The 14920-nt window shown below is 44.7% G+C and overlaps 1 protein-coding gene across 4 annotated transcripts in view; it reads right to left on the bottom strand.

Annotated features, from left to right (window-relative positions):
• The window catches only part of SLC4A8 (solute carrier family 4 member 8), a 75304-nt gene that overhangs the window by 29337 nt on the left and 31047 nt on the right, over window positions 1-14920 (bottom strand). For all 4 annotated transcript variants that reach the window (XM_082635175.1, XM_082635176.1, XM_082635174.1 and 1 more), the window contains exons 6-14: window positions 13928-14116; window positions 12813-12904; window positions 11732-11889; window positions 10754-10841; window positions 9647-9793; window positions 8725-8825; window positions 2691-2865; window positions 1945-2078; window positions 436-681 (exon numbers count right to left, since the gene is read on the bottom strand). In XM_082635175.1, the coding sequence (XP_082491301.1) occupies window positions 436-681; window positions 1945-2078; window positions 2691-2865; window positions 8725-8825; window positions 9647-9793; window positions 10754-10841; window positions 11732-11889; window positions 12813-12904; window positions 13928-14116 (1330 nt within the window). The remainder of the gene's footprint in view (window positions 1-435; window positions 682-1944; window positions 2079-2690; window positions 2866-8724; window positions 8826-9646; window positions 9794-10753; window positions 10842-11731; window positions 11890-12812; window positions 12905-13927; window positions 14117-14920) is intronic.

Genomic DNA, 14920 nt, shown 5'->3' with positions numbered 1-14920 from the left:
GTAAGGAATTATTAATATTCTCTACCTAATAATGCCTAAGAGTAGCCTATATATACTTACAGAGATCTTGATGTGGTCCAAGGCCTCACAAGTCCTTGCAAAAGAAGTTCTTCCCAACAACGAACTTGAATTCTCCCTGCTACATTTGCAGCCTACTTTTGTCTTAATGCCTGGACCCAAAAGACATGCTCTGGAAAGCATTTCTCAAGTCCCCTCTGAGTTTCACTGTTAATCCATCTTCCCCATCATCACTTTTGACTGTTCTCCTCTGGCAGGCCCCCAGGTCTCCACGTCATGTCTGAGCTCTGTTTCCCAGAGGGCCAAGACACTTCCTTAACAGAAGCTACAAGTACTGCCTGGCACACTACCTCAGCCATTATACTCAGGTCCTTCACTTTATTTTTTAAAAAAAGAAGAAGCAGAAAGCATACTTACTAATACAGGCTAAGGTGGTCCAGCTGACTGTGCATGTGGATGGGGTAGGTCTCTGCCAGGTGAATCAGCTTTTCTATTGCTTCATAGATGAAAATAATGCAAATCAGGGAGGCAAACGCTTCTTCAGTGAAGCGGGTAATGTAGCAGACAAGGGAACTAGCGTCAGTTGCCACAAGGACAATACACAGGAAGGCGGTCCACAGTCCGATACAAGCTCGCAGGGAGAGGTATGAAAGAGCATAGTCTCTGAAACAAAACCAAAGTTCATCAAAAATCAGGAGTGGATGGCATTACATTCTGACCCATTGCATTGGAGGCAAAGGGTCAGAAACGTGGTTAGTTCATCTCTTATTATCACTTCCAGTACTGCAACCCAGTTTGTCCCTAATTCTGACTGCACTTCACTCCTGAAGGCTGCCCTGGGACCCTGTGACAAAGATTTGCTTTACAGATGGTATTTGCCACAGCAAGGACAGAGACAGTGGAGGAGGTGGAAACTGTCCGCCACACGCTTCTGCCATCACTGCCCGACATGATTAAGATCCTATTCTTGCAGTTAAGAAGAAGGAGCTGGCCCTTGTTCCACGTGCACCTACTTCTAATACAAAATGAGAGAAAAAGACTTTACAGGAAAAGAAGGGAAACGAGGGCATTGCTGACACCCATCACCACAAATAATATGAAAAGGGAGTATTAGGTCAAATTCAAAATTGACTGGAACAGACAGATATCGAAAACAAACTTATGGATACCAAAGGGGAAACGTGGGAGGGAGGGATAACTCAGGAGCTTGGGATGAACATACATACACTACTGTATATAAGACAGATAATCAATAAGGACCTACTATATAGCACAGAGAACTCTACTCAATATTCTGTGATAACCTATATGAGAAAAGAACCTAAAAAAGAATGAATGTATGTATACGTATAACTGAATCACTTTTCTGTACACCTGAAACTAGCACACCATTGTAAATCAACTATACTCCAATTTAAAATTAAAACAGAAAATATCTATACAATAAAAAAAAATTTTAATTTTTAAATAAAAATTGACTGGACATACTGTATAGCACAAGGAACTCTACCTAATGCACTGTGGTAACCTAAATGGGAGGGAAGTCCAAAAGGGAGGGGATATCTGTATGTGTATGGCTGATTCATTTTGTTGTGCAGTGAAGGCTAACACAACAGTGTAAAGCAACCCTACTCCAATAAAAATTAATAAAATTAAAAAAAATTGACTGGAAATGGAGGCGTTTGGATTAGCTAGGGAAAGTGTTTTTAAAGATAAAAAGTCAAGACTTCAATAGTGGTTGAAGGACATTAATAAAGCTCTTTAAGGCCAAGAGATCTGCTATTTTAGGTATGGTCCTACCTGGGGGCAGGGCAACAGACCAAACAATGTTCTTTGCCTACTTATACTCACCTAGGACCCTGGCATTCAATCCTAACAGCACACTAACACATCCAGATAGAGTTTTCAGAAAACCAAATGTCTTACTTGCAGAATTTGAACAAAATCTTTTCAAACACAAGCACTGGCCCAGTACTTCCAAGGATGGTGAGAGCCTGTCCGGCAAACAAGGAATAGGCAATCCCAGTCATGGAGGCTCCAAACAAGGATTCAATTGCACTCTGAGAGGGGAAGAAAAGATTATCCTTGAGTCCACAGCCCATCTGCAGTGAGTGATGCAGGCTTATGTTCATCCCCAACTCAGCTCTCCAGTGTGCCTGACAAGTCATTTGCTTGTATTTCGTCTTAGCAAGAGTGATGTGTACACAGTCTAATCCTCCGGTAAACGGATACCACTTTGATAATTCAGGTGCCCAAATCCATCCACATATGATTCCTTAACTAAGTCCTGTCCTGCATGACTCAATTCAGTATTTATAAATATACACAGAAAAGCACAATGATACCATTCACACTACGGGCTGTCATACAGAGTCACCTTAAATCGTATTTGCAGATGACATTGATATATCATTTTCCATCCTTGGAGCAATGGGCAATGCAACTGGGCAATCAGTTACTGAAATTGATATTCAAGCAGAAGAGGGTCTGTTCTAAAGGGAGAGCTGTGCTGCTGCTGGCTGGCAAGAAGTCAGAAGACCACAGTAATTCAGTAGGAAGAATCCAATCTCCTCAGTCCTCGCCCAGGGAATTTTCCCCCCCAGTGGACTTGGCTGCCATCATAAAATTTTTACTCTTGTTTGGGACCATTAGAAGTGGTTAAAAGTTCTTACTATGCGCCCCTCAGTGGCTTCTCCGAGCAATCCCCCAAAGGTGATGACAGGCGACATGCAGGCACAGTACAGGAACAGAAAGGAGGCCAAACACTGTAAGCTGAGTGCATCCCGGTAGTCGCTCCAGTACCAGGGGGCCTTCCGCTTGATGTCCAGCACCAAGCCCCCAAACAGCCTGTGGAAACATGGCAGACAGGCGTCTAACGCAGTCCCTCTCCCAGGAAAGCGTGTCAACAGCACACATCTGAAAGCACTTCAAACGTGCTCTGAATTAGAGGTAATATTTTGGCTTCAATGTGACCCCAAGTTCAAGAGATCTCTCTGGGGCCAGCACGGATTCTATCTGCAACCAAGGGCCTGAGTTCGAATGATTATCCCAAGCATAAAAGGAATTAAGTTGGGTGTGCATATTACCCATTCAGTAAAAAGTTCCCAAAATTCAACATGAAATTAAGTATTAGCTTCAAACTTCAAGTTCTGAGATGTTAGGAAGAAAGGTACAAAAACATCAGGGTATTAAAATTGTTAGTTTTATTATACATTTTCTAGATAAAAAGCCCCTGTCACATGCACTTTCTTACTCTGAACTACCCAACTTACTCTTGAGAAATTAGCATAATAATTCATTCATGCAGTTGACAAGTAGTAGCAGATACTTCATGCCAGGCACTGTGCCAGGTACTGGAGATGCAGCAGTAGCAAGGCACACACAGCCCTTCTCTCTAGGACCAACAATCTAGTGCAGGGGACAGGCAGTGTTGTGAGGGAGCAAATGGCAGCAAAGAACAGGGACAGGCATTGCAGTGGGGACTGGAGAATGAAGCAGGAGTTAGCCAGATGAGGCAGCGAGGCTGGCATGGATGACACCAAGGGATGAGAGCGCATGGCGGGCTCAAGGTGCTCAAAAAGTTATGGCCAGATAAGACAGTGTGAGGGGCAAATACCAACAGACAAGGCTGGAGATGCTGGAAAAGCTGAGTCACAAAGGCCTTGTCAAAAAGGAATTATAACTTTATCCCGATTGTGTGTTAAGTCCTGAAGGATTGTAAACAGGGAAGCAGCATAAGTAAGCAGGCATTCTGGAAGGGTCACTCTGATGGGGGTGTAATGAGTGGAACGTAGGGCAAGACTGGAGGCTGTGGATTGGAAAGAGGAGAAGTGTGTGTATTCAAGGGCTAATCAGGAGGCAGAATTCACAGGACTTGGTAGCAGGACTTCAGGACCCCTCTCCACTTCCCAAGCATGAGACAGATCGAGAGCAAGGCGTCCTACACCAAGGAGGAGGAGTATTCCCGACTGGGGCACTTTTTCTAAGAGTGGAATCGCTGTCCCAGGGTAAAAGCTGTTAGGTAAGTAACAAAGAGAGCCATTCAGCGTTCTAAAGGACAAACTACCTAGTTTCTTCTACACATGAATGACATAGGAAAAAAAAGGAGGAGAGCTGTTAACAGAATGAGAACATAAAAACCAAATGCAAACCTCCATTGGATCCTATGTCAAACAAATGAACTCTAAAAAGATGTCGCTAAGACAACCACAAAAAGGTGAATATGGACTGAGCGTGAGACAATTTAAAGAATTATTGTTAATTTTGTTAGATTTCATAATGGCATGATAGCTGTTTTTCAAAATGTCCTTATCGGACAGGGATACCTGCTCAAGTAGTTACAGGGGAAATGACATGCTACTGGTGATGTGGTTTAAAATAATCTAGAAAACATAAAAACAAAACAATTAAGTGGGGGAGAAATAGATGAAACAAGATTGGCAAAATGTTGATAACTATTGACGGTCACGTGGGGGGTTCATTACACTGTCCTCTCCTTGTTTATGTTTGAAATTTTCTATAATAAAAAACTAAAAAAACAAAAAACAAAAAACCGAGCTACTCTCTCATGAAAGGAGGCTTGGCTAGCTCTTTCCTTCTCTTTGCCCTGTGTCACACAAGGCCTGGGACCTGTATGCCCGGGGAGAAGGCCCAGCCAGCTCTTTCTCCATTCAAAAGCTCCCTCTCTCATCTGGCAGGTGGACACAGGGCACATGCTGTTTTATTTGACCCGCTTGCTCTTTTCCTCTGGTTTGAGGGGCACAGTTGGGATTCATCCTTCTTCACCTTACAGCAGTAACAACACAATCTGGGTCTGGGTTTAGGGGAGAAAGGCAAAGCCAGCCTTGTGACCTGCTTTGGTTTTAGCCTGTCTAGCAAAACTAGCTGAGGTAAGGAGCCATCCACAGGGTCCAACCTAGAGCGTAAGAGTTCCGCCTCAGGGTTTGGGACCAAGGTTACAGATTGTAATAAAATGTCACTTGGTCCTGCTTTCTCCTCTGAGTGGGTAGCCCCTCAAGGACCTTACGGGCAACCGTGATTAGTCTGGGGCAAGATTCAAGTGTTTCTAGGTCCTTAGCCAACATAGCATCTTTAGTACCGTGTGAATATCACCTCCCAATCACCAATGACCTTCCTCTGAAGGGCATTATTCTGGGAGAATTCCCTACAGTAATGAGCCTCACCCTATGATGCTGCCGTGATTGGTCCTCCTGGACGTGGGAGGCTCGTTATTCAGGGAGGAGTGTCTGTGAGTAATGGGCAGAAGATTTATGTGAAACGGCTTGATGAGAAGCCACAGAAAGGAAGGACATCTGTCTGCCCAGTGATTGAAAGGGGAGAGAAAAGATCTGAGGCTCCTATTGATGGTAGAACTATAAATGAACAAAATGATTTGCGAATACTGTTCATGGCGTCAGCCTCATCCCTCACTCACGCAGACCGTACGAGTACATCTAGCGCAGACAGTAACCAGACATGGACGCTTCCCTCCACATTTGAGACTCCCTTTCCCTTCCAACACTACCCTTGGTGTTCAAGTTTGGGGGGGGATGGGCAGGAGGCACACAGGGATATGAATTTAAGCTTGATGCAAGGAAGGACTTACCCGTGTAGAGGGTCCCTAGGCTCTGGAGCACTGACTTAGGAAGCCCTCTCAGGAGGGCTTTAGGGACAGGCCAGCCATCCATTTGTCTGCTGTGCTTTGGAAGAAACCTGTTTGAAGTGTGGGGGGCGATCATCGAGATAGCAGCCCCTGATTCTTCTCTTTCATCAACCCTTCCCAAACGTGGCCTCCCCAGTGAGGTACACAAATCTACCCTGGAAAACCCCTTTGCAGAGTATCCTCTCTGCTGTGAAGCTTCTGGCCTAGGAACACTCTAGTCAGACTTTCCTCTTCGTTCTGTATGGGAAGGCCTTGGCATCATGGCCTATGTCAACATCAGGGAGGCCCAAGACACTGTCTCACCCCTGGCTTGGCAGGTCAGCTCATACACAACTCAGACCGTTCTCAACTCTGCCTCCTTTCCCGCCTTCTTAGAGCCTACGCTACCGCAGCTTAACTACCTCTCCATCCGATGAGGATGGCACCCCCAGGTTGTGCCCCACCTCAAAGAAACACAGCTAAAGGTATGAAGAATTATAAAGCCCAGGCTAATGCATTTTTAGTCGGTGAAGTCCAGGAAGGTCCAGAAAATTCTAGGATGTCCATCTGCAGGGGAAGGTTCACGTTCACCCCTACGTAATTTGAGATTGGGAAAAGAGCTAGAGCTGGCATCAACTATGATCCCCAGTATGAGCATCAGGTCACCTGACCTAAAAGGCTACAAGGGGAGGAAGGTCACGTGTCTTGAGGACTGAGGAAAACTTCCGGAGCTCAGGAAGAGGCAGCGTCTCCCACAGTAAGCAGAGTGAGGCTCTGCGTCCAGGTGACCCTTCCTTTCCGCTTTGTCAATTCCAGCAGCTCCTCAGTCAACATTATGGGAGAGCTTCCTCAAACCCCATTTGAATTTGTGAGTAAAGGTACTTGGGGCTGCTGATTAAGTGTATGTCGGTCCTGGCTCTACGGGATTTTCTTTTGAGATGATAGGCGCCATTTCCAAGGTTCAATAACTGTTGAGATCCAATCTAATGAGCTCCCAAACCCCCATGTGGAATTGATTACAAGCGACTGCCCGCCTAGTTTATTCTCCTCTTCCTGATACCAAAAGAAAGATGAGATCTCACCTCTGCGTGGATTATGTGTTTGGAGGAAAGCTGTTGGCTTTATAGTCAAAAGGATAAATCATAACTGAAATTCTATCAAATCCAAACCCAAGACCCTTCCCTTAAAAAACACCACCTTGGGACTTCTCTGGTGGTGCAGTGGTTAAGAATCCGCCTGCCAGTGCAGGGGACACGGGTTCGAGCCCTGGTCCGGGAAGATCCCACATGCCACAGAGCAACTAAGCCCGTGCACCACAACTACTGAGCCTGCGCTCTAGAGCCCGCGAGCCACAACTACTGAAGCCCTCGCACCTAGAGCCCCTGCTCCACAACAAGAGAAGCCACTGCAATGAGAAGCCTGCGCACTGCAACGAAGAGTAGCCCCTGCTCGCCGCAAGTAGAGAAAGCCCGCGCGCAGCAATGAAGACCCAACGCAGCCAAAAATAAATAAATAAATAATTTTATTTTAAAAAAACACCACTTCATCTAAGGCAGTCTCAATCCTGGAAACTATTCTAAAGACAGATGCTTCCTTCGAACTGCTTCTCAATACCAGGCCTCCCCACCCAATTCGGACCTCTTCCAACTGTAAAGAAAACGTGAAACTCACTCTTGGAGCTTGCTCCCTCTTTTCAGTGACCCCTTCCATCAAAAGGCTCCTCCTTTCCTCCAGTGATCCCTCCCCAGGCCCAGTTATCTTTCCCCGCCCTCTAATACATTCCTTCGACCAGATGCATACTCCCCATCAGGACACTGCTAGTTAAGTGCCATTCTCTCCTGCTTCTCAGTCTCCTCTCCTTTCTCTCCCTGAATTTCCAAGAATGCAAAAATAAATCGCTCTCCACGATTAAAAAAAAAAAAAACAACCTTGAGTTTCCATTAGGCAGGGTACTGAGGATAGGGAAATAAGGAAAGCAACTTCAAGCAAGGAGAAAAAATAAGGTGAAAGCCATAGAATAGACGGCAGTAAAAACTCCTTTCCATCATCTGAGTCCTGTCCTGAGAATCCCCGCCCAACAGATCCTTCTTAGACATAAGCACAACTTACAGAGCCAGAGCCATAGACTGAACCTTCTCCCACGATCTGGGGGACACCTCTGGATGCCACTCCAACCCAGAATATCATCCTCTTTTACTGCCTTCCTACCTGGAATATAAAGCCTCCCAGCCTGGGGACCTGCTTTCCTCACCTACCATAGAGAACCTCCTCCTTGGACATCTGTCCTAAAATCTGGGCCCAGAAGAGTAGGTTGCCTATTCTGAGACACACACCTAAAATAGTACCTATTTCCCTACCTCAAGGGGTTTCTTAACTTAACCATTCAATATTTATCCATACCTTGTCCATTCATGCTACAGAACAGACATCATTCTAAAAGCATTCATTCACTCATTCATTCATTCACCAGATATTAATTGAGTGCCTACTCTGTGCAGGGCACTGTGCTGGGTGCTAGGAATATAATGGGGTCCCTGCCCTTATGGAGCAAACATTCTGGCAGGAAAGACATCACATCAATAAATAGTAATAAAGTATGACCAGGACTATAACAGGTGGCTGGGGGGAAGGTGGCAGGCGGGCAGGGGACAGAGCTCAAAGCTGGGACACCACCTAGCAGGAACACCTAACCTCCTCTAAAGAGTGTCCTGCAAGGCTCTCCAAAGGAAGTGACACCTAAGCTGCGTCAAAGGATAAGAAGCAGTCAGCCAGGAAAGGAGGAAGGGGACAAGTGTTTAAATCAGAGGGAACGTGTTCTGTCTCACCTCCTGCGGGAAGGCCAGGAGGTGAGACAGAACATGTTAGGTGGTTTGAGAAATTTGAATGAATGAATATAATATTTGATATATTTGTAATACTTATAGTCAGTGGTTCCATTTGAAAAGTCATTCCCAGCCAATAAAGATACTACAGAGAAGAAGGCTGAAAGTAAAGAGGATGCCTCATTCCTTTATACAACTTCTGTCTGGTAAGCAGTATCAGCTGTGAAACATTCCAGAACTTACCGCCCAGTGCGTTGAAGTTCTGGCCCACTGTGGCCCCCATGTGGTTCTGGTTCTATGTGGCAAACATTTCCATTTGGAACTCCAGGCATTTTCCTTTTCTCCTTTTAACAGAAGACCGCAAAATTAACAAACTCAGCCCTGTATTCTGTCTTTCCTGCTGGTGGGGGGGCGTGGTGGTTGGTGATGAGAAAATCCAAAAGCAGCCCCCAAATACCCAATTGTTTGTTATAGCTTTCCAATGCATTTACTGATTTGGAGGAGTTTACTGTCTTTCCTGAAAAAAAAAAAAAATTTCTCCTCCTCTCCGTTGATACCTAACGCTGTCTCACCCAGAGACAGAAAAGTGGAGGCTTTGGCATCAGATGTGACCTAAGTTCAAGTTTCAAAGCTGTGTGTAATCTTTACCGTAAAACCTTGAAGATAGTTTTTTTATTCCTCATTTGTAAAACAAAGAATAACAATACCTATATGGAGATGTTACTGGGAGGTTGAATTAGCATATGTAAAGAACTTGGCCTGGGGACTAGTGTACAGTAGAAGTTCCCTTCCATCTTTAACCTCTCAAAAAAAGTGTGAGGGGCTCTATTTGCTCTCTCTATACAACTACCTCTTTTCATTTAATGGCTTCATTCATGATATGCTCCCAAGAAATGTCCTCTCCTCTCCTCTCTGCCATTCTACATCAATCCTTCAAAAGTTGGCTTAAAATTCATCCCAGGGTAATCCTGACTGACCCCATCACACCTGAGCCCATCTCTGTTACTGCATATTCATATTTTATTACTGTTCTGACATTCTAGGTGCCCAGAAACAGAACCACATCTCAACTTATTTAGCATACACGTGCCTGGTCTTTGCTTTGTCCATGGTGTGCACTCAGTAAGTGATACTAAGCCACCACTGGCTCATGTGCATACATTACCTGGGAAGGGACGTTTTTGGGTGGCTCAATTCTAATGGAGGGGTCCCACTCCCCTGGAGGCAGCACCGTCACCTGGTCTAGGAACTCATCAATCCCCGCCAGGAGATCGTCCCGCTCTTTTGCCTTATATGCCACATCATGAAAAATCTACAGAGAAGAAAAATATCCTCAGGAAAACTACAAGTCACTTTACTTAAAACAATCACCAATGGATATGGTGAAAGATGAATAAAACCTCTTGATTTTTATCTCTGTCATGGGGATCTGAAATGTAGATAACTTTAGCACTTAGAGAAGTGCTAGGATAAAACAATAAAAAAAAGAATCTAAAGATGAGATGAGTCAAAAAGAACTAAATATATGTCTATTAGTATAGAAAGAGATAAAATGACTTTAAAGTTTTATAATTCTGTTATCTCCTCAAAGAATGGAACAAAAGCCAAGATGCATGAGGAATTTTCCTGATCATAATGGGTAGAAAAAACTGGATGGAAATCCTAATAAAGGTTCCTCATAGGCCTCCAATATGCCTCCGAACCAGACAGCTGATAAAACACAGCCCATGCCCCTCTGCCTGCTAAGACATATGCCTTACTTTGCAACTTACCTGAGCAGCACAGTTCTCAGCAGGGATGCAGTGGGGGTTCAGGACCACGGCAGCCGAAGCGTCTAGTCACCCTGGTACATTCACATGACAGTGCCCGAGAGCATCCCCCTGACCCTTATACTAACTGGTCTCATTTACGTGAAATGGGGGTGAGGTTTCTTTATGTAAATAGCTTGGATGCATTTAATTAACCATCTTCTAGATCTAGAAAGTTAAGTCAGCCTTAATATCTTTCTCTCTAGGTACCCTACTTGGCAAAAATAATTTTCCCAGAGAAAGATTTCTCTGCATCCTTGATTATTCAAAAAGGGAGAGATGACAGAGGAAGAAAAATCCCCCAGAGGGCTTGGTCCTCAGAGACGTGACCTGCACTGCTTTCCAGCAAACATCACGATTATAATTATTTTATCCCCAATGACTAGCACAATGCCTGGCACAGAGTAAATGCTCAATAAACATTTACAAGATGAATGCATGAAAAGCAGAAGTGGTGTGCGTACCTCGTCTGTCATGATGGTGGCCATGGATCTTCCAATCTCATGGTACTGCTGACCTTTCCCTACTGGACCCAAGAGGATAAACAAAAATCTGGCAACACACAAAAAGGATTAAACTACGTAAGTAAATATAAAGAAGTGGCATCTTTCCTCTCTAAACAGCAGAACATTTCTCTTTCCTACCAAACAGAAATCATCACAGTACCTTCAATAAAAGGAGACAGACTAATGATGGAGCAATATAAGTAGCCTTGACCTAACAGCTCCACTGTAGGCATTGGAAGCCACCTGTACAACTCCATTCAATAATGTGGTTATAATTCTCAGGGTTTCCATAGACACAATTCCTTACTATAGGAAGGACACTTTTTCAAAACATGGCATTGTAGTGCAAATTCAAGGTTTATCTGAATCTCATTCATTGCTCTAATAAGAAAATGATGGGGAGAGGAGAGGGATAAGGGAGTTGAAATGATCAAGCCCTGTAGAGGAGTCTAAATTGTGTCCCAGACATCTGAATACTCTGTAATTAATGGGGCCCTGAATCACCTGAATCACCACCTTCAGAGCGCATGAATAGCCTTTTGAACAAATGTGGACATACTTGCAAACCATACAAATCCTGCCGGAAAGAGACATCAATACCTTTGGTCAGAGATGTTTCCCTGGGATACAGCTTGGCAGAACAGGGAGAGCAAGACAGGCTTCCCATCCCAGCAAGCAAGTGGCCCTTGAACACTCTGGTTCTCCATTTCCAAGGTCATAGAAACTGAACCGTCATAGCCTTAAAAGTCTTACAATTCTTCCGCACAGAGGTTGATCAAATATACCCCAGTTTTCTGAGATCACTGCTGAATTTTAAACAGCATTCCCCAAATTAATCAATCCTCCATTTTGGCATTAGCTGGTTTCTTCCACCAGAGCACACACAAACCTGCACACCAGACGGAACACACTGAGCTTTGCGGTCCAGGTCTTTACCTTGTTGGGATGGGCACTTCTGTCAGGCCCGAGAGAAGGACTGCTGGAGACAGCCTCACAAAGGCGACAACAGGGCGGCCCAGAGAGTCCACCTCTCCAACCAGGACATTCGAGGCCTCTGCCCCAGTGGGAATTTTCTTCATGAAATGAAGGTCGACCTGAAAATCCAAAGCACCCCCTGACAGTGTGGGAACCGTCACCTCACACATCCGTCACCCCCCTCATAACGGACATTCATAAATCATTTTTGATTTAACACGTTTTCTCATACTACTTCACTTGATCCTTACAATAGCTCTGTAAGGTCTAATTAGCCTCACTTTTTATTTTAAAAAATGAATGGAGCCACTGAGACCCAGAGAAGTGAAGTTGACTTGCCCAGGACGACAGAGCTTCTAAGAGAGAGAATTTAAATCCAGGGGCTCTGATTTGAATTCCATTACACCATGCCTCCCCAAAGAAGAATGTTTTTGAAGCCCCAGGTCGAATTGTTTCCATTTTAAAATACTGGAATGCTTTGTCGGAGGTTTCAGGGAGCCTTATGAGCTGAGAAGTGACATGACACTGTCTGCATTTTGGAAGGACAGTGTCGGGGAGAGACCAGAGCAAGGAGAGGCTGGCGGCAGGGAGATCACGGTTTGAGCTGGAAGCTGCAGGGGGCCCTGCTCCTGCGGGAGGCCTCAGACACCAACCCACAGTCCCCAAGAGGAGTTTCAACCACAAAGTAGTTTTAGGAGACAGTAGCAAAGATACTGCTTCTGCAGAACCCTTGGAGGCTAAGAAGGAGCCACCGGAGAGCAGGTATCAGAAAATATAGGAGGAGGTGTGTGGCAGGGAGGATTATCAGTGGCTAGTGGGTTTCAGCATGTTGAATCTGGGGAACAAGCTGATGAGTCAGAGAGGTCTGGGCTGGAGAAGGAAGAAGACATGAGCAGATGGGCCTCCTTTTCTGCAGAAGGGGCTCTGGTCCTGGAGAAACGGTGTTGAAATGCCAAAGCTTATCCAGCTTCCAGCAATGAGACTCTGGGTTCCACCAGAGATCTGCTTAGGCCTGTAAGCCAACTTCCACGTCTCTGCTCACCTTGCTTAAGTCCACGGGACTGTGTTCACAATTCATTCCATTTTTTACTTCAAGACTTGTAGTTGGAACGGACTGAGGAGACACAGTCTGACCTATTTGGAGAAAATCAAACAGAATTCTCCGAGTCCTGCCCTTTCCCCCTTTGACACGCCCCGTCCATCATCAGCTGGCTATGACTATCTCCTGCAAAGTCCACACAGAGAAGTGGTCCAGATGACTATGAAGCAAGGACCCACACATACCTATCTCCTTACCTACCAGTTAGCAGTAAAGGGGGGAACAGAGGTCTTACTACTCCTGTACCCTCTTCCTGAACCATCTGTGATCCTCTTTTCTTCCTCTATTAAAGGCAGTAATCCTTAACCAGGAGTGCATACCATAAAGTCCTATGGAGAACTTTTCAAAAACTTAGCCTCCCAGGCACATCCCCTGCACACTGTGATTCAGTAAATGTGGGGACAAGGAGACCAGCACAGATTAGGCCTCAGAAAAGGAAACTAGTCAGCAGCTGAAATTCACTGAATGTTTACAACCCACCAGGCACCTGGCTCCAGGGCTTTACATGGATTAATTTATTGAAGCCTCACTATAGACTGAGGGAGCAGATCTCATTATTATCCTTATTCTACAGAGGAGGAAGTAAGACTTAAAGAGGTTTCGGAGGTTGCCCAAGGTCACACACTTTGCAAGGTGAAGCCAGAATCTCCAGCCTGGAAATCTGACTCAAGAGTTTACACTACTGCATTTTGCCTCCCTAATCTAAGACATTTGTTTACTTCTAAAAAGCTCCAGTTGAACTTCTCTGGTCCCGAATTATCCCTAATGTGGCTACCTCCCCAAAGCCACATCAGTTCTGAGGCCATTCTGGGGCACAAACTTCTCCCCTGGGGTCTACTAAGATCTATCTGAGGCATGCATCCCTAGCGCCACAAGAGATGACCGTCACCAGCCCCAGCCACCCATCGTGCCTATCCACCAAAAAGGACTGTGTCTAAGTGAGCATGAAAGCATATTAGAGAAATATAGCCCCTACGCTCTAGCAACTTAGCATCTCCAACTAGTTCCTAAATGTCTTATTAATCAAAAGAGAAAACAATTACTCCTAATAATCTTACCATGTTTATCCATCGAATGTGGATCAGATTGCTTCTTGCCAGCCTCAGCAAAGGAGCGAACAATGGGGATGAGGTTATTTCTCTTCTTTTCATTCTGATGATGATGCTTTTTGAGAAGGGCTTCCCGTACTTTAACCCTCATGTTGTCATTCAGGTCACTGAACAGTTCCTGCTGGTCCAGGATCAGGTCTGGAAAGCAGGTGCTAACATGAACACTCAGACTGATGGTCAGTGAACCCAAAGAGACCAAGGTCAAGTGGGGTGAGGGGCAAGGGACAACGAGTAGGGGGAAGCAGTTCTACCAGGGTCACTGATGTACAGTCTCTGCTTCAGTGCCTGAAAGAGCTATTTGATGATAGCAGCTGTGACACACTATACGTTATTCATGTAACAAATCACTATTATTAGAAATGGAAACTATTGAGCATTTAACATGTGCTAGGAACTACACTCTGAACTTTTTACATAATTATCTAATCTAAACCTTATAAAAAACCCTGAGAACTAGGTGGCATTATAACAATTTTTACAGATCAGGAAACTGAGGCCCGAACATTACAAAATTCCCCAAGGTATCACATCTAGTAAGTTGCAGAGCTGGGATTCAAACCCAAGACTGTCTGACTCAAAAGTCCACATTATTACCATTTTGTTCGGTCATCTACCAAAGTTCCTCTACATTCCCTTTCTCAGAGATTTTAACATTGCTATGATTGTCAAAAGAAACTATAACTGTAGAACTCCAAATGACTATGTAAAAGTGGAACTTCCAAGAATAATTAAGTCGTTCTTGATTAAGTACCCTACATAATTACCACCAAGCATCAACCTTTACCTGCCAAGACTGGCAGAACTGAGGGGGAAAAAATCCCAATACCTGCTACTGAGAGGCAGTCAGCACACCAGTTAACAGCATGGGTTCTAGTGCTAAAGGTCCACAGTTATCCCACTTCTACCACTTTCTGTGTGATAACCTCTCTGTACCTCAGTTTC

The sequence above is a fragment of the Mesoplodon mirus genome (genome assembly GCF_964341445.2).
Source record: "Mesoplodon mirus genome assembly, chromosome: 11".
Taxonomy (NCBI): Eukaryota; Metazoa; Chordata; class Mammalia; order Artiodactyla; family Ziphiidae; genus Mesoplodon; species Mesoplodon mirus.
The sequence above is the reverse complement of the archived record's forward strand: the minus strand, read 5'-3'. Positions and strand labels throughout refer to the sequence as shown.